This window comes from Apteryx rowi, unplaced genomic scaffold (genome assembly GCF_003343035.1).
Source record: "Apteryx rowi isolate R43461 unplaced genomic scaffold, aptRow1 scaffold_449, whole genome shotgun sequence".
Classification (NCBI taxonomy): Eukaryota; Metazoa; Chordata; class Aves; order Apterygiformes; family Apterygidae; genus Apteryx; species Apteryx rowi.
In genome coordinates this window covers 665,356-691,566 of record NW_020450704.1, presented here as the reverse complement: position 1 = coordinate 691,566, position 26,211 = coordinate 665,356, and the positions used below count along the sequence as shown (strand labels likewise).

The 26,211-nt window shown below is 36.3% G+C and overlaps 1 protein-coding gene across 1 annotated transcript in view; it reads right to left on the bottom strand.

The window, feature by feature from the left end:
* Positions 1-6,740: 6,740 nt before the first annotated feature.
* Positions 6,741-26,211, bottom strand: part of AGMO (alkylglycerol monooxygenase) — a gene marked incomplete at its 3' end in the record, with an annotated part of 115,365 nt that continues 95,894 nt past the window's right edge. The window contains exons 6-12 of the mRNA XM_026077099.1: positions 19,049-19,115; positions 17,390-17,455; positions 17,202-17,281; positions 15,918-16,052; positions 15,323-15,439; positions 8,011-8,093; positions 6,741-6,846 (exon numbers count right to left, since the gene is read on the bottom strand). Of these exons, the coding sequence (XP_025932884.1) occupies positions 6,741-6,846; positions 8,011-8,093; positions 15,323-15,439; positions 15,918-16,052; positions 17,202-17,281; positions 17,390-17,455; positions 19,049-19,115 (654 nt within the window). The remainder of the gene's footprint in view (positions 6,847-8,010; positions 8,094-15,322; positions 15,440-15,917; positions 16,053-17,201; positions 17,282-17,389; positions 17,456-19,048; positions 19,116-26,211) is intronic.

Here is a 26,211-nt window from a genome sequence, read left to right as displayed (position 1 = left end):
TACAGCAAGCAGCCCGTAGCTTGCATTTTATTACAGCCACTCTATACAGCTTAATAATTGCAAGGTAATTGAAAAGATCCTGATAATAAACCACTGGTTTACTTTTTTCAGACAAAATAAATATATAATCCAATTCAGACTTCATTTTAATGACACATAGATGGTTTCCAACTTGTCTTGATTTTTGTTTTATTTTATGATTGTAAATAAACCCTGGAAAATTCCTTCCCCAGTTTTACCACCTGAAACTGCAGCTGTTGGCTGACACTATCAAAGCCTCACAATTCCAAACTCACGTGCAAATCTCATCAAGTGCAGACGCTTCTAATTGATTCCAGAAGTTTTTCTTTTGCTAAGATCAGTGGGCAGAAGAAGAATAATGAGCAGCTTTTAAGCAGAGGGGGGAGGGTGTTGAGCTCGGGGAGTGGAGATTTTAAAAGCTCCAGCTTGGCTGCTCTGCCAGAAATGCGGAGCAATTTTACGGTCAATTGGCCAGAGCATCTGGAACTATACATCATAGTCTTTAGTTGACGGTGGTGAAGCCGACTCTCAAATTGGCTAAGTCTAAAATCAGTAATGACTCTGCTGTCGCACCTAAGTGGAAACTAACTTAATCTACTGCCAGATTTTACTGTGACTTTTTCTAAGGGACATTATTCCCCTTAGGGCAGTTGTCAGGAATATTAAAAGTCCAGTCCATGAGATACAGGGCATGGTACAGCAGGCTTTTCTGAATGAAGCTAACATAGAAAATAAAGATTACAACTTGTGTTTGTTTGTTTAATTCCATGTGTGTTGACAAGGCTTTTTATCATGAGGCGGTAGAGTTTCCTTCCATCCCCAGCTATTTTTCTAAAATACGTTTCGAATAAACCATCCAATCTAGGTAGGGCACAGAGACTGCATAAATGGTGAGGTCGTAAATCATAGTACAGAGCATGGAGCTTTCACCTTAATGGAAACCAAGTATGGGATACGCTGCTCTTTGAAATGTGGCACAGATGATCATAATGAGCGAYCAAGGGAAAAATGCTACAGAGCAGAAAACTATCGTTGATGTGGAAATAAGTCCTTATGAGTAAATGTTTGTTTTAAGTCAATACTCATAAGTCAGTGCAATTTACCAGCATCAGAACACTAAGAAACAAGTGAGGTAACAGCAAGTCTTTGTATGATGAAAGGAGAARTAAGTAGTGTGGCAATATATCACTTTAAGAGGGACTGCTGTGGAATGCAGAATGCAGTGCAAATCAGTTCTTTAATAAAGAGATATTATATATTTTATCCAGACAAATTAGCTGACCCACTAGTAAGAAATACAAGAATTGCATTGAAGATCAGAGAAGCAGTCCACTTAGTACAGAATACTGTCTCCAAATATGTTTGTACCAGCTGCAGCTGCATCTACAGAGTCTAGATACTCTGGAGGAGTTCGTTTCTGCCTTCATTAGCAAAGGACTGAATTATATGCTGCAGCACAGGACTTTTTATACTTTCCAATGCTAGTTATGTTTCTAGTGCAGTGCATGCCCATGCAAAATGAAAAAGAAAACAGGTACTTCATTTAAAATATCACATGTATGCATTCCCTCTTTCTCTCTTTTCTCCTCTGAAAGCTGTCCTAGATCTTCATCCTTCCTACCTGTAAATAAATACATGACTGCTGATGCTTTCATGGCCAGGTAGCACAGGAAGATGCAGTGCACTTATTCAAAAAAAAAAGTCACTTGAGGCTGGATGAAGAGATTTTCTACTTTCAAGATACAATGCCTTAGCCAAAACAAAGGTAAAAGATAAAAAAAAAAGCACATCAAAATAGAAATCTGTATTTCTTCCTTTCTTCCTCCAGCTCCCTCACTCATAGTCACTGAGTTTAARAGCCCTTCTCAGCACAGAGCTACAGTCACTATGAGAGCTGGTGAAAATATTTTAGACAAGACTTCCAACAACATGTCAATGGCTCTCATTTCTACTTACTCCTCATTAGTACTTCTGTCAAATAACAGCAAGTGCTTGACCAAAATCAGCTCATGGAATATGCTGGCTGATGCCAAACCCGAGCAGTTGAATGGAAACACTTTGAAGAGGTGCCTCATCGTCACAGATTTATTTTTACGTATCGTGCCTGCTGAACTGTCACATAACTGAACACACAAGCAATGTTTTCTACTACCTCCAGGTGGTTAGGAGACTCCAAGACCAGTCTGACAGAAAATGATTTGGCTTTAGTAATACACATGATCATCACATTACACAGGCACGAAGTAATCAGCTTGTGGAAAACTCTAACTAGTATAGGATATGACAGCTCAGCTCCTCAAAAAATGCAGAGAAACCTATTATCTCCTCGACTTACTGTCTACATCCAGTCAAATATAATATCCCTGCCATTATTATCAACATGTTCAGTGACCTCAACCCAAGCTACAAAACAGTCTCCCAAAGCTATGAGGTGAAGATGGGGATGTCAGCCCAGTTCCTTAGGGTCAGTGGTCCTGGATAGAGCTCACCTGTAAGGAAAGCCTCACCAGAGCCATGCCACAGGTCACCTAACCTGACCCTGAGAAAGAATTCTCACAGGACCTAAAAATTGCTTCAAACATCACCATTTCAGCCCCCGCCCCCCCAAACACACACACACACACACACACACACACAAAAAAAAAAAAAAAGCAGAGACAGCTTCTTTGGCCTAAACCATCAATATCTAATACACACAGCACCAAGAACACAATATACACTCTGAGGAAAATGTATTGTTCCACTTCCCATAAGAAAAAAGATCACTTTTCTAACTCTGATATCTTCAAATTATTGTCTTGTTTGGAGAAGGAAGGAATATGGGGGAGATCCCTCAGGAATGTAACTTCTGGAAGGACCTCATATGCAATAGTGAGGAGAAAAACATCATTAAATGATTAGAAAAAGAACATAATTCACATATGGAACCAAGACTGATAACCACATTTCTTAAAACATAATTTCAGACTATTGATAGATATAATGTTGTTCTTATGACAGTGTGGGTGCAGTTGACACTTGTATTAATCTAAGATTGCCCCTTTATCAAAAGCAGTGGCTCTTCCTTCTTACCCACCTGTAACTGAGTTTTACTTCCCCTTCCCTGTGCCTTAGCACTAGGAATCTTTCTAGCTTCACAGTAAGTGATCCTGATCCAAAGGAAAACTTACCTTTTTTGGCTGAGTTTGTTGGACCAGCCAGCTAACCCAAATTAGCTGTGCAGGTAGTGTAACAAGCTGGAAGGAGAGGGCAAGACTGCTGCTCCTGGTGGAATTACTGCTTTTTTCACACACACCTGATCTGATTTAATGGCAAAATGGGGAGGGCTAACTCCCTCTTTCCTCCTTCCCCCCTGCTCTTCTCTTCTTCATCATTACTCTCAGCTTCCTCTCCTTTCTTCTATCTTTTCCTCTTAGTTTTCACACAGAAGGTCTTCTTCACATGAAGTTGCTCTGACAATTGTCAGACCTTTCTATGAGCCACTTTAACTCACTAAAATAGCAGAAACCTTCACTAAAATAGCAAAAAGCAGCAGGAATGTAGGACTAGGAACAGGAAAAATTGCTGGCAGCACTGAATTAATACGATTCATTGTATGTTGTGGAACTCTACTCTTAGATCAGTCTAAGCTGATTACAAAACTGCACCTTCAGCAAAGCCCATGCTGGGCCAATTTACTTATAACGATTCAGAGTTTAGGTCACTTAATTTTACTAGTCAGAATGCCCTGCAAATAATTCTGCTAAAACATATACTTCTGAAATCTTATCTGCTAGTTCTAAAATATTCATGAGAAATATGAACACAGGAAATACAGTCACAAGAAAGGAGTATAAAAAGGAGTCTCATAATTTTTCACTAATGATTCAACATGACAAATGATCTATGGCAAAATCACTCTTGCACTTATCTGCTCCAAGCTATACCGTTAACTTAAGAACTCTGAGAAAGAATTTGCTACRTTCTAGACACACTGAATAGTGCCATCATGCCTCTTGCAGTTTGTTTTATTTTTCTTTATCCTTAAGTAAGTGCCCTAAAGGCATAATTTACAGACCAAGAACTGAGTCAACAGAAGTTGTTTTACGTGATGTGGTACTTTCTTTCCTACCAGTCATGAATATTGGAGTACTACAGAATTATTTATTTGATAACGCTGCAACATTTTTGATGTAAGGAGTCCAGTATTCAAGTATATTATAGATTATGAGTATGAAAAATATAACATTAAGATGTAGATTAAAGTGGATACATTAAATCTGCGTGAATACAAAAGACCAGGAACATGTTCATGTGGGGAAAAAGGATTAAATAAATGGTTTAATTAATACCTCTCAAAAATTGTAAGTGGGTTTAAAAGAGAAACAGAGTGAAGGAGCACAGGGAGTTGAAAAGCAAGCAGATAAAAATTGCTAAGAAAAATGTGGCAGAAACAAAAGATAATTTTGCATATGAGAGATATCTCACAAGATGTTCAAAGCTACCTACATCATTATACTTAACTAGGAAGGATAGATAACTGTTTTGAATGTTAATCAGAGACAATTTTTAGGTCTAATTTTAAATCTAATTTCTGGAAAAAAACTTTTTTTTTTTTTAACTTTCTGGTCACTGGTGGTCCAAAAGGATCAAGTCAATAATGATGAGAAAATATTAACATCTGAAGACTTTTCAACAAGAGTTGATGACCTCCATCAGTTTGCCTTTACACAGTAATTGTTACCATAAATTCTGTTATAACAATACTACTATTCTTGACAGCAGTCCTATTGTCAATCCAGAAACTGTATACTGCATTGAGAGCAAAATCCATGATGGTAAAACTCTATATCAAGATGGGGAACCCCTGAAGATCATCATCACAAACTTGCTGATTTCTGATAAAATACAAGTCTTCACTGCTGACATTTTGGCACTATTCAGAAGCATTACCTATTCTGGTCTGATTGATAGCAAATGATTTGGAGGACACCTATTCTTTCAGAATTTCAAAGAAAACAATGTGAGCAAGCTGTTCCTGTTTCTTGTTAACAATGACTACCTAGCCAGTGTAAAATAATGGACTAAAACACTAAACAGAAGAAAGGAGAGCAAAATAAGATAGGGAAGAGCTAGAGATAGCAAAGAAGATAATATTTTAATGACAGACATATGTAAAGAAAAGAATAAGAACCATTTAATTTTTTCTTCTTCTTCATGATATAACAGGACAAGGTACGGTTACCTCCAAGCAATGGGAATGACAACTTGAATATTTTACCTCTACTCATTTCTTAGTTTTATTTACACATTCACACATATATACACACACCTCAGAAAGGCAAATATATGAAACATTTTTTGAAATTTAGATGGTATACTTTTACATATAATTCTCTCATGAGTTCAGTTAGAATACCTGAGTATCTCAGGTCAGAGAGCTATAGCTCAAGGCTATGGAATTAATTACCAAATATTAATATTCTTTGCTTCAAGCTCATCTATTGTAATAGGCTACTCAGTAAGAACTAAAAACATTTTCCAAATGATACTTAACCAAATAAAATCCTTAAAATATTTGCTATGGTTCTGGCATATTCTTATCAAAGGAATTAAAAAACTCTTTGGTTTACAAACCAAGGCTTTGACAATGTAACAATAAGAAAAAAATTTAAAGCAGTTCTTGACTAGAATTATGTCTAATAATTATTGTGTCCTGTACAGGGAAAAAGACAAAAAGATATAACACAAAGTAGCGTAAGGTATTTTTCCATTCTGCTGTTGCCTGATCTCAGCAGCATTACCAGAAATATCCAGTTAGGAAATGTCCAATTAGGAAAGTCATCAGTTGCTACAAATTGTGCAACTGTCCTGAAGTCAGCGGAACCGTTTTGAATTCCACCACTAACAGATGTGAGCCTTGATCTTTATTGTTTTTGATTTTTTTCTGTTTTTAAGCCAAAAGGTAACTTTTTGATAACTGTTCTACTAGTCTAGCAAACTTTTCATAACGTTGCTGGTAAACAACTTTGCTGGTAACCAGTGCTACATAGCTTGAGAATGTTATTTGGATCAGAATCATATTAATGATTCAGTTTCCTTCAAATCAGATCACATTAAATGAATTATTTTAATATGAAATACCAACTGTATTGAAAAAAATAAAAGTGGTGGTAAAAAAGCAAAAGTCACAAACAGCATAAGAACGTGTCCTAAGAACACAGAAGCAGCAATCCTGATCAGACTAAAGGTCTGTTTAGTCCAGTGGCCCATCTCTGCCACTTGCTGAAAGTGTATCCCTGCTGCATAGTATGAGCACAGAAAAAATACTTGATATTATAGACTCTCCCAGCCTCCAAGCAACTTCAGTTTTGTCTCAATGAAAGGTGAGTTGGTCAATTCAAATTTAGCAACACCTTACTAATACTCCTTTCAAAGCATATAGCCACTGAAAAATTATCTTTGCAATGAAAGATAAAAATTTACTTTCCTGACTTTCTAAAATGGAAATTAGCATCCATGTAACCAAAACCAGTAATTTTTTTAAAAGTAAGTTATAAAAAGTGAGAAACAAAGAGGTAAGAAAAAAATCAATATTATAGTCACTACTGTAATAAAAAATAAAGGAGCATAATATAAATATCTAATGTTATTCCACTGGCAGAATTTGTTTTTTTTTTTTTCTGAAAGAAAACACTTCTAGTGTCTTCAGCATACGTGCTTCAAAATAAATGTCTTACCTCATATGAATAGTCCAAGAAAGAAAACTCACTCCTTAAGTAGCCAAGTTTGTATATACCTAAGAAGATCAAGCAGCGAATGATTTCCAAAATTCCTGCTTTGGGCCTAGAAACAAGGAGTAATTTAGATTAATGTCTTTTCTTCTTTTTTAACGGTAATGACATGTGAGAATATAGAAATAGTCAGTGATGTCCTACACTTACACCTAGTCACCTTACAGTTAAGTTTTTTATTATGAACCTTATTAGAAGTTATAACACTGAATTTGCTGGGGGTGAGAATACACACACACACACAMAAAATATATATGAACTCACACAAACATCTATATTTAGCTGTTGTCTTTTAATCTCAGAAATGACAATAGTTATGAAAACTGCTACAAGAGTAGTTCACAATTTTTTTCATTGGTCTAGTTCGGTAAATTTTTAATCTTTCATATTATTACCTGATGTGATTATAAATGATAAACATCACCCATGTATTTTCATCTATCCTGAAACAAACCATTCTGTACATACAAGTGAAAGGTATTTATTTCTGAAAACATAATGAATAATATGTGCAAAGCAGAGGACTGCCACTTCAGTCTTAAAGGAAGATTCTATTTCTACGTTTCTCTTCTGGCTGGGCAAATATTTTCTCTGTAAGAAACCGGAGCTGCTACTCACTCTTTTGTAGGCTCATGGCGCCCATCCTGAGTAACCTTCTCTTACTGGGTTGGCATAATCCTCAATATCCAGCTTGGCATGAATCCATACTGATTAGATATAGTCTTCAGAGAGCTTTTGGGGGACTACCAGGTACAGAACTTTTAAGGCCACACTATCCTTCACGTGTGTCTGAGTCTACTCTTACCTACTAAGGGCACTACGGACACCTGCAGCATGCTGCCCAGGACTGGTAGACTACACACACAGTCCCAGCCTTGGGACAGAGTCTGCAGGCCATGCTGGCTGGCCAGTGTCCTGAAACCAGGCATGGGCACCCAAGGAACACAGGCACAAGAGGTGGACAGGAGTAACCCGTCCCCTAATTTTTCTCCACAGAACAATATAGTTACGGCCACTAATTCCTACAGGAACACTCCTGGTTGTAGGGATTGTCTACTTGCATATCATATTCTAGTCAATAGCTAGCAATGTGAAAGGCAAAGTGTATCTGTACTTCAGTATCAATATAATTTTTCACATTTTAACATTTGAGATTTCCAATATAATAATGAATAATACATAATAAGAAAAGCAAAAAACATGTTTTATATCTTGCCTGTTCTCCATAAGTAATCCAAAAGAAGTCAGGGACAGAATCATAACACCAGTTCTCAGGAGAATAGTTCCCTGTGATAACATCTGTTAAAAAGAAGACAAATTATTCATTTCAGGTAATTTTCTGAAGAAAAACTGAGTTTTAACAGCACCATACCTTCAGCTTCCTCACTTAGTCATGTTAGTGTCTGCTTTTACAGTAATACGTTACTTTGAATTTTGCAACAAAAATACCTGCTCTGGATACCACACTTATACAGAGTAACCATTCTTACTGTTGTCTGTTGAACACTGTATTTCCAAAATAATTCCTAAGATACTTCCTTTTTGTACTATGTGTTTTCCTGAAGTTATTTGATTCCCTCATGTCTCTACCCAAGAAGGAATAATCTTATTTCTAAGTAAAAATCACTGCAGCCCTGCTCTTTTTCTTCATCTCACATTACCATGTCTTTACAATTGCCACCTATGAATCCCAAGGAGCATAGAAAACAATACATTGGTGAGAATAAGAAGTTGCATGATGTGGCAATATAACCATATTTTAACAGGAAACAAAATTAATATCTTCCCTTCATGACAGCTCGACACTTGGTTCTCAATACAGCAAAACACTTCAACTCATGCCATTGATTTCAATCAGACGTAAAACACTTTTTAAACACTTTTTAAACACTAACATGTGTGTTGGTGTTCAGATGAATAGTAGCATGAGGATTTATATGCTTATAATTTACATTTAAATGATATAAACAACACTCAGGGAAAAAGAAGTACTTTACAGTGTGAAGTTTGAAATTTTTCTTCATTTATTAAATCATCTTTTATATTCTACACAGCTGCCTTTGAAAATCAAATATTTAATCAGTTTTCTTGTTACCTCCCTTACTTCCTTTCAAATATTAGTTTTGAACAGCCTTTGTTTTTTCACTTAAAAAACAACAAAAAATCCCAAACAAAAGTAGTGGATCTTGCTGAGTTATAGGAATCCTTTTGGTTTGAATAGCAATAGGGTTTATGAATAGCATCTTGCACTTCAAGATTGCAGGTGTTGAGAGAAAATAAAAATCTACGTATGTCTGCTGAGAGGCTTGATTTCATAAATCCCACTCTGTGACATGCCCACCTTCCTTCAGTGGTGGCCCCTACCTCTCAAAGAGATCTAAGGTAAGTATCTGTGAGTGTGGGAGGCCGCAGGAGGATATTCTCAAGTTTTACAGCTGTGTGAACTTACAGTGCCCACGTTTGCAAAATACATCAAACCACAGACTCAGGCTGGGTAGGGTTCTGCTGTTTTACTGAAGAATCACAAGCACCTACTTGGATATCCTGAACAAACAGTTATTAAACAAAGAAAACAGAATCTCAGCAATGAAAGAGCTAAACAACAGCCTAACCAATTTAAAAGCCAGAGCACACTTGTCACAAATGACAGCTGTCAAGATGCTCTGTTGCATGAATTTATCTCAGAATTGATCAAAATCATTTTTGTAAGAAAGCTACTATATATGCAATCAGTTCCATCCATCATTATGATAAACTTACAAAACCTTAAACTGACGATTACCATATAGATAGATCTAGAAGAAGGATACTCTTTAACCTTTTTTTATACTCTTCCCCTAGACATCTGCTCTTGGCCACCACAGGAGACAGGATATTGAGCTAGATGAATCTTGGTATGACTCAGTACAGCAGTTCTGTTACAAGATGCCTGTTTAAGTCAAGAGAGCAGACATGCTTTGACTGGGTTATACTCCTTGGTCAAGGTCTGTAACACTTGGAAGACATTTGCAAACTCTGTCTATAGGTTTTTGACCTATAAATAAAAGCAATAAAAGATTAAATTGAGGGTGCTCTTTTTCAAAAGTTGAGCTTGTATGTTCAGAAAATCTCACAGTTATTCTAAGTTTAAAAGACCTTCCATTGTTAACATAAAGAATTTTTTCTGAAGCAGTAAAACTGTTCGATAGAGCTTTTTTTGTAAAAAATCAGCTGTAGACTCTACTTGTGTTTAATAACATGAGTAGCTCTTAAACTGCTCATTTAGCCACATTAAGTTCAACTTCTACTTCATCCTCCTGGAGAAACTGGGACATGCAAAAAAAAAGTCAAGTCCTGAAGAAAAGCAYGCAAGGAAAAACATGATCTGGCACAGAGATAAGGGAACTCACCCATAAACATCTTAGAAATGTTTTAATACGTTATTCAATGACTGTTACTTGTCCAATATAGAAATTTTCCGGGGAACTGGGCCTGGAATTCAGCACTCTTTCCTCCTTAGAAGTTGTCCTCACTTTTAAGTTGGAGAATCACACTTTCTCTTGCACTCACTCCTTCTGGCCAGGTGGGTCTTATTTTGCTTTGTGTTTTTGTACAATGGACTGGCTTCTACAGACTGCCTTAAAATGCCCCCAGACGGATAGGGCACAGTTCTGAGAAAAGGAAGGTAAAGCCTTGCCTCCCCCTTGGGCAGCAAAGAGAACTGAACACCAAACCCAAATTTTGAGCAAGTAATCTAATTGCTACCTAACAATGAGGTTAAAATCACATTTTATAGAAAAGGAGTGATCTCTGCAATGGTTTTGAGAGAAATATCATTAATGTTTGTCTTCAGGTAAGGATCCAGCACTACCTACTTTGAATAAATACAGGTATTGCCAAGTTCCAATTCAAAAGAGCTGCATGATTTCAGACTTTTCTCCCTTCTCAGAGTTTCCTAGGTGGTTAGCATTAGACAAACAGCCACCAAGGTCTAGGCAGCTGGGTTTCCTTATGATTCAGATTTCAGAAAACTAAGATGCTGCTTCATGATCCCTACCTTTAAGTACATTAAGTGAAGTGTCTAAAAGCCTGTTATTAACCTAAGCTCCCTCTGTAATCAGTGGAGAGTGCCTTCTGAATGATCCTATTTTTTTGCCATTAGCTAGAAAGTAAGTCTAGAGAGTAAGGTCCCTCAAATAAGAGATGGATTTGAATGGATTTAAATAGGCGATGAAAACACTGCTCCAAAACAGAAATTTTCTGCCATAATTTTACTGTGGTTTTCTCTCATAACTTCTATTGAATTTTTTTATTTGCTAAAAAAAATTAATAACCATTTCTAAAAGGGTAAGAAAAAAAAAAAGACTCTTTTGAAATTAGCATCTTTTCAGGAAACACGTTTCCTTTCCAAAAGATTATACAATGCTAATTTTTATTATTCTCTGTTGATGGACCTTGACAAAGTGATTAACTTGATATCAGTGACACAGCAATATTGTAATTCAGATTAAAGCTTTCTCTCCACAAATAAAGGAGTGAATACAAGTATTTGGAGTGTCATTTTGCAAACTTCCCTTACTCAAACAGTTTTTCTAACAGGTGCAAAATTGGAACCTAGAGTTACCATTTGACTCCACACATTTCTCTGACAAAGGAAGAAAAAAATGTAGATGAAGAACTTGAAAGGACATGAATAAATTGTAAGTCAGTTTTAAACATGGATGATACTCAATTTCCAGCAAAAACTGGTATATACATTTCAATGTAATTTCATAAAAGCAGAAAAAAGAACTGAAGCAATCTTGTAATTCAGGAAAAACAAAGTCAGATATAAATAGGCCTTTAGTCTCCAGGTTAAAGTGATATATGAGATTCTTCGGTATCAATAACTATCTGAGCCAGGTATGATCCTGTCTGTTTTTCAGATTCTGTTTTTCAGGTCAATTTTTATTTCATTTTAAACACTCTCCTACTTGAACCATATCATTTTGAATGGTATCCATTYGTAGACCTTATTATGGTGCAATACAGTCTGTGGCCCAGAACATGAAGGACTGGAGGGATCTAGAAGCACAACCTGCAGATCACAGTTATTTGCAAACTAGCATTATCGTAAGACTCACACAAATGCTCGTCATTGTAATGTCAGAAGAAGACTGAGTATAATTTTGCTGCCTTCCCCTTCCAAAATCCTCTGAAGTGGTGAATGGTGAAGCATGAATACTGCTGGCAACTAGGAAGGTAGAAGGTGTAAGTAATCCTTCACTCTAGATATGTCCCACATTCAAGCTGTTCCATACAGCAAAAAATGTGTTCCCTCATTTGGGCTCCTAGTCAAGGGTTACCAAGAAATCTGTGGTGAAATACAGTATGATGTCATTTGGGGATAACAATTTTTAGAAAATCAGTCAGTCATACAGCATAAATATCTACTTATTAGTTTGCTTCTTTAACTTTCTATTTACAGTTCCAGCAGTATAGTTACATACTCTCTTGATTCTTCTGTTTACTTTCAAACTTGTGTCACCCCATGAAGTGGATGCTGGCAGCTGAGGCATCCATTTTCTAGGCATTACTCTACCAAAATCAACAAAATAGTCAGTGGGTTATATCACTAAACTAAACACCATATATTAAATCTGCACGCTGCAAGTTGCAGTGTGAAAAGAATGTGCTTTTTACACCTTAGTTAGTCTAGCATCCTCGTTCCACTTAAACATTATATGCATGCATGTGTATATAAAATAAATGAGTATTTATATACTGGAGTATTTGTATAAACAGAGAAGCCTGTGGGACCACAGCAGGTTCCTCAGCTACGAGTCAGCCACAACTTTGCAATGTGGTTATTGGCTGCAATTGAACAGAAAAAAATATTTCTGTTGGATTTTGGTTTCATTGAAAGCTTTAAAAATTCTTGGAGCTTTAAAAAAAGGGGTTATGGAATTTTGGGAAGACATTTACATTTCTTCATAATCAACAGATTACCACAGCATGGTTTTTTTTCAGTAAAGAAGAAATAATTCATTTAAACAAAGGAAATATGCCATTTCAATTGAATGTTTATTTAGATGAGAATCAAAAGTTTTCAAACTCATTTTCACATTTCAAAGGACTTTAGATTGCTTTACTCTTTTTGAAGAGTAATACAAATGTATTTTCTCATCCTGATGTGCTCAGAGTTTCAGACAAACTGCTATGAAAGATGTCAGCACATTTCGTAATTTAACAGATGGCCCACTGTCATATATCATTCACTTTTGATATTCAAATGCAGAGTGTTAATACAATGCTACGGAAATTGTGTTAGGTGTCTCTGTAGGCTTTTTATTTTAACTGAAAACTCCTAAAAATGTGTGAATTCTTAGCAATATGCCATACATACTACTGCACAATGTCCTATTGAATGGATGTATTCATTGTGTTCTCAACTTTCAAAAGACCTATTTTATTTCAACATTTCTTTTTGTCTAACTGAAACTGCTCAGATACTCATAGTATTATAGTCACAGATAGTAAGTTTTACAGTATCTATCTACTATAAAAAGGCACTCCAAAATGTGTTTAAGGTACACTTGACTTTGATTTATGTGATACACGCAGCTCTGAAACTATGAGACTTTTGCTTTGAATGTACTGCAGTTTTACACTCCTAGCACTCTCTCTGGGACTGATCCAACTCCCATTAGTTCAATGAGCTTTGGATCAGACCTGGATGTGCAGAGCTCAGAGGTAATTTTGATTTTCCGGATGTAATGCAGATTGCTATATAAAAAATAAACACTGTATGCTCTCTCTTGTGGAAGATATATATATTTGCTCTTTCTTGTTTCGCTCTTAAGTTAAATGTAGGCCATTCAGACTGAAGGTATATGGTTGCTCTTTGCATATAGAGAAACTTAACACTTCTGCAGGGCATGAGACCAAACACTGAGCAACTGTAATCACTTGAGAAATGTAATAGCTGTGTGCTGTGTCTTATTGCTATTATGAAATAGAACTTATACCTAAAAATGAGGAAAACAGTTAGCTCTCTCCATTTATGGAGCTATGCCACAGTCATGACATAATTCATAGCCAGACAGAAAGTTCCAGTTGTATCCATAGACATTTCATAATTCAGTGTAGTGGAAAACTGATATTGAAGAAAGATTTTGCCAAGTAAAGTTATTCATACACAAGCTTCCTTCTCATGACAGCTTCTCCACTGCACTGCAGAGTGATCCTGGATCTCAGCCTGGGGATCAGACTCTCTACACCCACGCTGAAGGTTTATGTCCTGAGATGAGGTGCTGCTCGTCCCCCATGCTCTCCTCCTTCTTATCGTTACTACCTTATTACACCACAATTTTGTGCAGAGAATTTTCTACTTGTTCTGCTACTATAAATTCATAAATGGTGGATTTTCAGGAGGTTTCCCTTCTGCATTTTCCAACTTCCCTTATTACTTATTCTTAAATAGCTGCAGTTATCAGCAGAGAAAATAATTTGGACTATCCATATTTCTTCCAAGACCAGAAAATGAAGAAAATAGAAAATAAAAAATAGGAAGAAACTCATAAGTGAACTCCTCAGTTCTTGAGCAACAGTAACCCAGTAAAAAATGCTAGATTCCTGGGTAAATATGACTTTCTGGTGTTATAAAGGGGTCTAGAAACATATCTTAAAATCTTTCAGACACTTTTCTCAACATATGAACACTGGTAATCGTGTGTACTGCGCATCTTGTATACATTGTAGATATTTATCCCAACCTTTGGTTTAACTCGTCCTCAGATTTTATATGTATTATACAGGAATGCTACATACAATACTTAATCTTTAAACTTTTCTCAAAAATTGCATCATTCTCCTGCTATGCAGGACACATCTAACTTAAAAAAAAAAAAAAAAGCCATAAAGCCATAGTGGCTTATATATACAGAGCTGCTATAAGCTTGTTGCCACGTGTCCCGAGAGATTATTGCACACACAGTCCCTCTCCCATCTTTCACACCAGGGAACATAAGAACATCTGAGCTGGAAGACCACAACTTCAACATTTGGATAAGATTTCTGAAAGCGTTCAAATGGCTTTGGAATCATTTATGGATGACCACACTCAGACGTGCAAAAGAGACCTGATTTTTAGGTGTACGACAGGTATTGTAGGACTCTTAGCTAGAGGCTGAAGTTGTCAAAGGCAGAAAACTGCAGCAGCAGTTAATGTCTCACTTTTTACATGCAGAGATGACCTTAGGGTACAGCTTCAGAGACCGTCTAGTACACCCACAGGGTAATTACATCAGGTTACCACTGCGATCCCATCTGCCCAAACACAAGGTGATAAATACTTGCCTCTCATTGCTATATTTGTATTAATGTTGTTATACATTAGAGGCTGGAGGAAGGTTCTTGCCCTGAGGCAGTGCTCCTCTAGCTCTGAACTCATGCTCATACCAAGCTTCCCACTTGCAAGTACCACTAGACCCATGTTCCTTTACAATCTTCCCTTTAAAGTGTGGGCAATACTTGCATCTAACAATCTCATAAAGGCAGGGATTACTTACAGTCACTGTAGCAAGCAGGTCAATATACAAGTCCATTATTACAGCAAAATGTATTACTGCATAGCAATTAAGATAGGCAGGTACACTTGGGTTGTAGGGAACTTCTTTTCCAGTGATCTGTATAAAGCAAAACAGGTAACAGTCTTCAACAGTGATTTGCTCTTGCCTGTTATTCTTTAATATTCTTTATAATTGCAAACGCAAAAAAGATTAAGGCACGCAGATAATTGCATGAAGAGAGTCTGTTATCAAGCATATACATACCACTTAATGTAAGATAGAGTTTACCTCTGTGTGTGCATGTTCACAGCTAAAAGAAAAAGAGAAACAACCTTCTTCTACAGAACAATTTTGAAAATTTCTTTAATAAATGAATGATGAAAAGAAGTACTTTTTCCTTTAACTAAAAAGGAAAAACATAGCTAAAACACTCATTTCCCTCAGTTTCTGTTCCCATTTCATCTTCCCCTATGCTTTATGACTGCTAATTTGCTAATTTAAAATAGCATGTGTAGAGTTTTTAACATTGATCCAGTAGCATTAAGAGGTCCAAGTAAATTACATAAAACTGAAAGCCTCTGCGTRTTCTATTTACCACTGGGATTTCCTCAGGAAGGCCAAGTCTAGGTTTGCCTGGTCCCCAGCCTGGCCCTTTGAATAAGACAGAAAGCTTATTGCAGAATCCAGGTGTGGCCCAAAACATGTTCCAAATATGAGCCAAGGGACGTAACTGTGAAAAAAGAGCAAGTAATTTTTCATTGTTAGTAAAATAAAATTTAGTAAAACATTATATTTTACTTTATTCTTAGCTTTCAAGAAAATGTTTTTCAAAGTCTGTAACAAATTAGAAGGAAATGAAGACAGTCAGAAGTTCAGAAAACCTGACTGAACTAGGCAGGACCCATATCAGGCCCCCGTTTTATAGTGAGGATTATGATGACATCTGCCCAAAGGAAAATTAGTCTCTCCTGAAATCAGTCCCGAGTGTTTAACAGCGTTTTGTACAGTTACACTTATGGTAGTTTTAAACTAGGATTTGGTAATTGAGGCCTTGACAAAACACACTATCAATACCTAATACCTAGTTTCTGACTAATATGGATAGAATTGCACAGACCGTAGCCATCCTTCCCGGTTACAGCTCAGACACCTCTTCAGGCCGAATTTCTCATTCTTTGAGATAACTGCTTGGGTGAACAGCTACGAAAAGCAAATGGGTACTTCAATACCCCTCAGTACCTGAGGTTTTTACAGAGAATTTTTCTTCAGTTGAAGTAAAGCCAAAGGACAAAGAAACCTAAGAAGCACCACACTAAGTATTTTTTCTTCTTTTTTTTTAATCTTTATCTGTTCCACAGCTTTTGTTGAAACCATGATGGTTGCTGTATAACACTGTCAACACAAATCATTCTGGGATATCTCAAACAACTAATATGCAGAATAGATAACAAAGGAAAGATATTGTACCATGGGATTATTTATGAAATAGTAATATTTAGAGAAGACATAAACAACGGATGAAATATAGTTTATGTCTGAGCTTCCCTGCATATTGCTCTGTGCATGGTAAAATGGACACCATTCAGTGGATAAATAAATCACTAGTCTGTTATATCTCCACTGAAATTAGTTAATATTTTCATGATGGCTTTACATGCTCTGCATGTGTTCATTGCAGTGTGGAGAACCAAACATTTCATGTGTGCAAGAACACTGACATTGGTATGTAAGAAATAGCTGTTTTGTAATGAAACACTGAAGATAGCTGGCTGACTGCACACCAATGCATGGGCGGCCTCCACTGTGCCTAACATAGGTGTTCCTTTTGAACATGACTGCCTGCTGAAGATACCAGAGTCAGTGAAACAAACTACAGCACCTGGAGCAGGATAGGCTCAAATGAATTTACTGGATGTGTTAAGCCATATACAACTTTAGCATCTTCTGCCTCAAATGTTCCTGATGGAAGAAAAACAAAAAGAAAAAAAGAGCAATCAAATCTAGGGTACAAGAATTTTTGTTTGCCACACAAACTATTTATAAAGGAGAACAGCTTTTTTTACTCACCAAATATCCTGTCCCAAATAATGAGTGCGCCACCATAATTTTTGTCAATGCAGTAAGGATTTCTTCCTAAAATAAAATCATTTAGAGATCAGTAATTGCATATATTAAAATGTATGCATGAATGCTAGAAAATGCAACCGAATTATGAAGGTGAACCTTCACTGTTAGTATCATTTTCTAACCTAAAAATAAATTTAAAAGGCAGCTAACCTACCACTCCATAGCCATCTATAAAATCTCCTGTACTACGCTTATTACTCTCTTACTATTCAAGTACAAATATACAAATCAAACTTGTCATTCCCAGGCTTTCTATGAAACTAAAGGATTCATTGGAGAGTTAATTTAGCTACAATATATGTATAAAGGAATATTAAAAAGCAAACAATAAAAATCAGCTCAGATGAACCAATTTATACCTAACAAAATATACGCCAAATACATTTATGTGCAATCTTCTCATTAATGGCTTTCAGCTGTCTCTGCATATCCTCTATGCCATATGATCCTGCCTTCATTATTATTAACTTCAGTGTGAGGAAAATTGATCCATCTATCTACTTTATAGGAAACATATTTGAATATGAGCTGTCCTATCAGCTATGTGAGCAAAAAACCCATTGATTACATATTGCCAAGTTTGCAGAATTTCTCTGGAGCGATTCTGTACAACACTCGATCAGCTCTGGAGTGATTCTACGCAACTCAGATGAGGATCAGGCTAGGAGAATTACTTTGGATTTACAGCAGAGCAAATAAGAGCAGAGTGTCTCCCTCCAGGATTACCAGTACTTGTGCAAATTTTAAGGATTAGACACTTACAGCACCCCAGCCTTTTTTAAAAGTCTACACAGTGCCATAAACACTTTACACATGGAGGATATAATAAATATTAATAACATCCTCTGTACATATAACTGTATTTGAGTCTGTTTCAAATTATCTCCATCTCCCTATTACTTTTCTACTTGTTATCTTTGCTCTTTACAAGATGCCCACTGAATGAGCCAATAGCATCTATGGAGTCCAATTTTATTCCCCACATATGTTCATGACATTTTTCACAATGCAGTGGAGTTATTAACCCAATTTAGATATGCAGTACAGTCTTTATTGCCTCTGAATATTGAAGAAAAGTCATATCAGTCATACTGTACAGGTGCAAAGTAAGATTTTTCAATAGTTCAGTCAATTGAAACCAAATTCCACTAAAACATTTAACAGCTCTTCTTTCAAAAGAAAACCATATTCACTGCTTGAATTTGAAAGGCAAGAGCATCTGTTAAAGATTGATAAGATTATTACATTTTAGCAATCACAGAAGGATGATATATTTTTCTATCACTCTCTTCACATTTACAAATATTGAAAAGCTTTGCTCAAAAGCTGCAAATTATTTCAAATTATCCAAGTTTGATCTCTGCTCAATTACTAAGCTCAGATGTAAAGGTTTAAAAATTAAACTTAAGTTATAAAAAAGTCTTTTTTTTACAAATGCTGTGAGACTTGTAACAGAACAATGACTATTTTTCTGCAGCAATGACCAAAACTAGAAATCCTGCAATAAAACTAAAATACAATTCTCATTTTAACTTTATTCTTTATTACAATACCATGAGAAAAAGCATACTGGGGAATTAGAGGTCATATTCTGCTTACCATGATGGACTCTGTGATGACTTGGAGTATTAAGAATGAACTCCAGAGGCCCAAGGTTGGTGATAACCTTAAAAAAAAGTAATCCCTAAATGAATTTTAAAATACTGTACAAAATCAAGAAGAAAGGGGAAAAAGAGGGGAAGGACAGACATAAAGAGGATGTTTATCTTCTGTACAGAACTGCATAAATGCAACAGTGTGCAAATTTTTTGCCCAAACCATTTCACTGAGTTACTGACTGTTAGAAGAATTTTCATGAAAAAAGTGAAACTTAGCAAAATGCAAGTTAAAAACTGAATTTCTTTTTGATCCAGCAGCACACTTCCTTAATTATTTTTATTATCAGTTCATGATTCTTTACATATCCATTCGCTCACATTTTTTACCTCTATCCATTGGTACTGCTTGGGATCCTGTACAACTCTAATATCCTAGTTCTGTAAACACTTTATGTCAGCAAAGGGATGGCACTGACCTGAAAAGAAACACTCTTTCCTGTTTCAGTACCTTCAACTGCTTGTTCCTTCTGCAGATACCCTTCCTTTATCCCATCATAAATGTTGTAATGTAAAAACCTGACTAGGGAACTGATGCAAGTTAAAACTAATTTTGCTTTGTTTTTTCTACATTAGTTAACCGGATCAGTTCCTTAATTTGATCCAATATATGGCCACAAACACTCACACTGGCATGAGCCAGGGCATAAGAAGAAAGTAGTCGAGGCAGCTTAGCTCTGCATAAAGTTATAGTGGAGCTATGACCTAAGACAATGGTTAAACAACAGAGGAAATCCAGCTTTAAGCCTTTTAGTATCAGATCATAAATGACAGAAAGTATTGATTGCTTACCCTGATGATTCAGGCATTTTGAGAAAACGCTGATGAGTTAACCTTGTATCAGCAGGGTTTATGCTAAATTAGGCTTTCTCAAGCATTATAGAGACAGCAGAAAGCCAGCATTGACTTCAAATCTTGGGCTTGGTCTAGCTCAATAGAAGTTTGTGTATACCCACGTCTAACCAAGTCTAACCAGCATTGCTGGGTGGACAGTGCTCAGATACAGTTTTAATGACAATGTAACCATGGCTTAATCCCAATCACAAAAACTTAAATCACAAATAGACATAGTCACTATATGAACAAAACGAACTTGTGTTCAGAAATATATCCTAACATGGTATGTTTGCCAAGTCTGATTATTACGACCATAATGTCTTGCAATTAAAAAAAATATATAAAGATAAATAAAAGTCTTAGACTAAAAGAAACAAACCCAGAACCTATCACTTTGTCCTTTACGGAACCTAATGAATAATTATAATATTCATGCTGACAAAATGGGTGATCAAGATAAAGTTGGCAGAYAACAAATTACATAGGTAGGCATACAGTCATTATTCATGAGAACAGGCCCATTCATCTCAATAAAATATACAAGGATTTTTATTCATGTAAGATTTACAGAATAAGGTCATCAAATATGCCAGTACCATTTCTGTTTAAACTCACATTTGTGAAAGTGAAAAGAGATCTGGGCTCAAAAAGGACACTCTTCAGATGTATTTAATTTTCTACAATTCAGGCAAATATTGTGAAAAGAGGAATACAAACCTTTTTTGCTTTTTTTTAATAACAGCTCAAAAGAATTTCTGATTAATAGCTTGAGGAGAGCATTTCTATAATTAAAGCAGTACAGAAATGAGCAGCCCCTTCAGAGAGAGAGAACCCAAACACTTGCAGCATCCGTCGCAAAATCCTGCATATGCTGTCTTGAAAACCAGAATCCTGGGACAAGTTTGCTTTGTTTTGTTTAACTCAGAAGCCAAGGACAACATAAGTAGGACCATTTGTATTTCTCAGTTCTGCTTCAAAATAACTTCAAGCCTGAAAAGACCACCTAAAGGTGAGAAACAATTCGTCATCCATGCTAGCTCCATTTCCCTCCTCTCTGAAGCAGAAAATCCCACTGTTTAAAACTATGTGAGATGTGACCACTAAATTAATTTAATCTGAGTCAAATGTCTTGGACTGAACTGCAGCCCAGCACCTGAGAGAGCAGTGATTTATCTATTAGACCACACCTAACTTTGATCTACTTTGTTTCAATATATTTTTGGCTCAATATTTAAACAATTTTTGTGAAAATAAACCAAACCTGTTCTAGGAGAGCAGGGAAACACCAATGATGGTAGTCTTTACTTTTAGCCTACAGGTGAATTATAATAAAATGTCTTCAAAATGAAGGCCTTTCAAGTCTTCAATACCCAGTTGATTAAAATCATATTTTTCTAATTAAAATCCATCTTTTGAAAGTCTGTATTATACAAAGGCATGGTGAATACATAGGTATCCTTTACATCTTGGGCCTCCCTGAGGACCTTAGAAACTTAAGTAAAATCCTAAATAAGTACTTTTGACTAATCCTAGAGGAAGTATTTTCTTTGGAAAATGAAATCTCTCTCATCATTTAATATGGTCCCAGACCACAAAATAGTCTTTTTTGGGTGATGACATTTGCAAGTCTTCTGAAATATCTTCCCTGCAGCATCATTAGTGATTGATGCCTTAGTCTACTTCTATTCATTATTCAGGCAGGGTTACATCCACTGCAGAGAAATAAGAGGCACTTACTGGTGAAAATACCATCTGAGATAATAATTAAAACCACATGACTTTTAATCTCAGATGCAGTACAGAACTATGTACCTGACCGAGCAAAAATCCAGTGTGCTGAAACTGGCAAACCATAAAACAACACTTTGGCTAAAACACAACAAAAATGTATGTTCAGCCGATATTCAGAACAATACAGCGTGCTAATTCCAGAAACGTTCTTTGCTATTAGTAAGTTTATTTCTATATATCTTATACATTCCTAAAATAGAAAAACTGTTTTCAGTGGAAAACTCTTGGTGCCAAAAGGCAATACATTTTATAAATACACCCATTGCAACAAGCAGAAAAATATCACCGCTGGACACCTGGTTTTGCAAGGCTCGTGCAGCACTGCATGGCAAAGCAGCAAAATATTTCGTTGAATTTTGATGAATTTTTGTACATTTGGCCATCTTAACATAGGCAAAACTCTTACGAGCAGATCTTTCACCAGAGTAAATTGTCAAGGCTAGGACAGTAAGGCAACTTCTGCTGGGCAAAATTCTGTGATTTCTGACCCTGTCATGTGAGGCAAATAGGAAACTACTGAAATCACAGTGAAAGGCTGACCTTTGCAAGAATTGACTTTTAACAAAACTGAAAGTGGTATAACAACAACCTACTTTCAAAGGAATACCTGGCAGGCAATAGAGAGGAGAAAGGCCCTGGCAGTTACTCCACCTATCCATCTACCTTACTGCTGTCAGTTTATGCCTATTTCTATGCCTTTGCTATATCCAGATATTTTCCTTGGAGAGCAGCAATTGCAATGCAGTTGGTAAATATTTATGCAGTAATGAGGCTTATCACAAAGGCATAGATGCTGGTTGGGCTGTCATTCAATATGGCAAAACAATTTCAGCCAAAAAGAAGTTCTTTTTCAAAATAGCTTTTTTAGGATAAGGATTTTCACATGATTGCTGATATACTATTGCATTTCAGGAAAAGCGTTTTTAAACTAAAAATAAAAAATTAACAAATAAATGTGGTAATATCAGAATGGCTCACACAGTTTTTGTGGCTCATAATCAGGATTTTCATGAAACAAAGGAAGAAACTTTTTGCTATGAAAATTTTTGTTTGCACTTTAGAAAACTTTGTTTCAGACATTTTTACTGGAGAGTAGCTTCAAAATTTTAAAATCTTTAGTGGAAACTCCATTGTTCAACATCCCTATCAACAGTACTTCACCCCCTAGTTCATATTATTGAAGGAAAAGGGGTCTGCTCGAGCATAAAATACACTTGTTCTTCATATCATCTTGCAGTTATTTTGGGAAGGCAGCAAAATAACAGCTATCTATAGCCCTGAAAGTTTGAGCCTGAGTACTCCAGCTGCTGTCCAGCAGTGATTTTATTGCTATGTTGAACGCGATGGCTAGGGGGCTTTGTGCTTGGGCTTGTTTCCTAGGTACAGCCGCCTACTGTTCTAAATCAAGCCCTGTCTCCAATTTTTCCTCTCTCAATTAACACATCATGTGCACCTCAACTCCCACACCAGTGACCCCCAGATGAACTGCYGCATTCCAGCAAAACTCTTTTCCTGTTTGCTTTATTTTTTAACAACTTATAGCCACAGAAGCAATTTTCACTTGCCAAAACTCTCACAAATGGACTTGATAAACTGCATGTGAATCCAATATGTAGGTATCTCATGTATACCACTTATAAAAGCTTTGTCAGATCTCTCCACAAAACATGTATTCCTTCTTATTTTATTTCTAACAAACAACATACTCTTGCATTATTGTACTTAGGTATTGCTAAACAATAAAGCAGAATTACTATGAAAATACTTGAAGCAATTCCAAGAACTGTTTAATATATATGGCAGGCTCAAAGGTGCATTCTTAGAAACTCTTTCCATACATTACTGAATAAAACACGTTGAAAGTGAAATCTTCCTACATAATGAGAAATAAATATTTTTTATATATTAGTAGTTCTTATATAAAGATGTTCTCTTTGTGACAGCAATCCCTAGCCTTAACGGAAAAGAACATTATGCAATATCTCTTGCGGCATGTAAGCACCTCCATTTGCGGTCTCAGCGTTTGTCAACACCAAGGGAAATCTTTATTGCCTGGTACCTGCACCACTTCAATGTAGTTCTTGTTTAAATAATGAGAAAAAATCGTGACATGAAATCCAAGGGAAACTTTACATCTTGTATAACAACTCCTCCTGTCACCACTACAACATGAATCTTTAYTTAACTCTGTTCGACATGAATGTTAGGAAGGAATGTCGACCGAGTAGAACAGGCAATGTTACAGCAAAACCATTTGTATATAAATTTTTTTTTCTTTTTTCTTTTTTTTTTCCCCTAGAGTATAAGAGAGGCTGTTTGTAGCATGGCATTACTTTCAATATCCTAGCATTACTGACCTACAGGACAGGCGAGGATAAATTCATCCCTGGAGCTTCACTAAGGAGCACTCTGAACTTAACTTTGGGGTTTCTGTTAGACCAGTTGGTAGTAAAGCACATATTACTATCGATTTCCTCATCAAAATCAAGATGATAAGATTTTTCTTCCTGGTATTTCAGACAGTCTAGTGGAGAAATAAAAAAAAAAAAAACTTAAATACATTCCCCAATAGAGCTGCTGAGTTAATTTAGGACAACACACCCATATATTTATACAGATGGCCCCGGTGATCATATTTGCCATGTGAAATCTCTACAGGGATGCTAGGGAAAGGCAGAACTCCTAGGATATGTGCTCGTCTGCCCAGTTTCACACTTTGAAATCATCGGCAAAGCCTGATTTATACACCGCCAACTGTTTTCCTATCTGATTAGGCAGTTTTCTACTCCAGTAAGCATGTAAAATGGACGTAGCCAAATTTCCACACTGAGGAGTGAAAAAACAATATTTATAGTTTAGAAATAAAACAAGCTAGAGGAATCAGGCCTGTTGGGATCATAAAGAGTTTCATAGGGGGTGGATTTCTGATAAATCTGGATTGTAGGAATGGGAGGTGAAAACCTAGTTTTAATGGATAGTCAGGCTTAGGGTATGTTTATATAATAAACACACAGACTTAAGAAATGTGTTTATAATAAATTATCTTGAAGTCAGACTGTTGTCACTTTTGGTTGTTTTACCTCTCAACCAGCAGGCCAAGGCTGGAATCAAATTGGCATCTTATGTGAATATTTCAGTTAACACTTTTAATAGGTATATGCAATTTTTTTATTAAAAAGAAAGCCTAATTAAGCCTTCTTCTGGGAAAGATGAGCACATATATATGATGTTTCAGTCAATTTGTTCACTAAAAACAAGAGAAAACCTCCATTAACTGCTTGTTTTAAATGCAGCATTACTAATAGCAGAGCATGCAGAAAGTCACCTTTTCAGTCATATATCAAGCTAAGCATTTAAACCAAGCTCCAGGAGAAAAATTGCTACATAATTTCATTATTTTTCATCAGCTTGACAAATACATGCTGGCAATTATGGGGAAAAAAACCAGAAAGTATTACATCAGTCTGCTAGCCCAGACACAACCGAAAAAAAGGTCTAAGTGTAGCTCTTCACATTCCTCTTTAAATAGAACAAAATACAGCCAGTATCCTGCACTTTGTGTCTTTAACCAAAAAATGTCTTTCAAATTTTCTGTTGGCTTTGAAGCCATAATTAATTTAAATAGATTCTCAATATGGACAAACTACAAACAAAAATCGATATTATTTCATGTAATTATGCTAAAAAGGTAGAAAATTAGACTTTCTTTGGAAAGTGTGTAGGTCTAACTTCTTCTTCTACTTATCTCCATATTAATGAGGTATCCTTTCACTGGAAACAAAAATTAAAAGTTTTTGGTAACTAGATTGTTGTTTTATTAATGTAAGTTCGTAAATGGGTTGCTTAGACTGTTTTGCCGGATACAGAATGTACTGAAATGTGTTGTGTCTCTAGGTAGCTCTTCTCACTTTTATCTTGATAATCCTCTGGAGACATAATGGACACAAGCGTTCCAGATAAAATTCTTGAACTATACTTTTTAATTTTAGGATTCCTGCTGGGACATTAGCAATAGTCAGGCTTACTGCTGGTGAAATAAACATTTTGCAGCTGTCTGGAGCAAGGACCAGACACCAGCACTCAAACTCAAGGAATTAATCATTAGGTTGGCCAGTCGAGCTCCTGGGTATGAGCCTTCCCTCTCTGGCCTCAGCAGTGGCCCAGCCTCAGCCGAGGGAAGAGGCTTCCTCTGCCCAGGTTATTGCCCATCAAAGGCAACTCTCCTGCAAGTGGGAGCTGTAGGCTCAAACCCCTCAGCGTGAGCACATAATCAGGGAGCAGCTGCTTTCTGAATGAAAATGACCGCAGCTCCTGCGCTGCCTGATGAATTCAAAGCTGCAGGGTGTGTTAAGCAAACTCAGCAAAACACAGTCCCTTTAGAGGATTTAGATATTTTTAAGTGTCTTTCTATTCTGCAGCTCAATAGAAAAGAGAGACTAGATAGGAATTAAATACTTAACTCACCAGGTCAGGATAGGC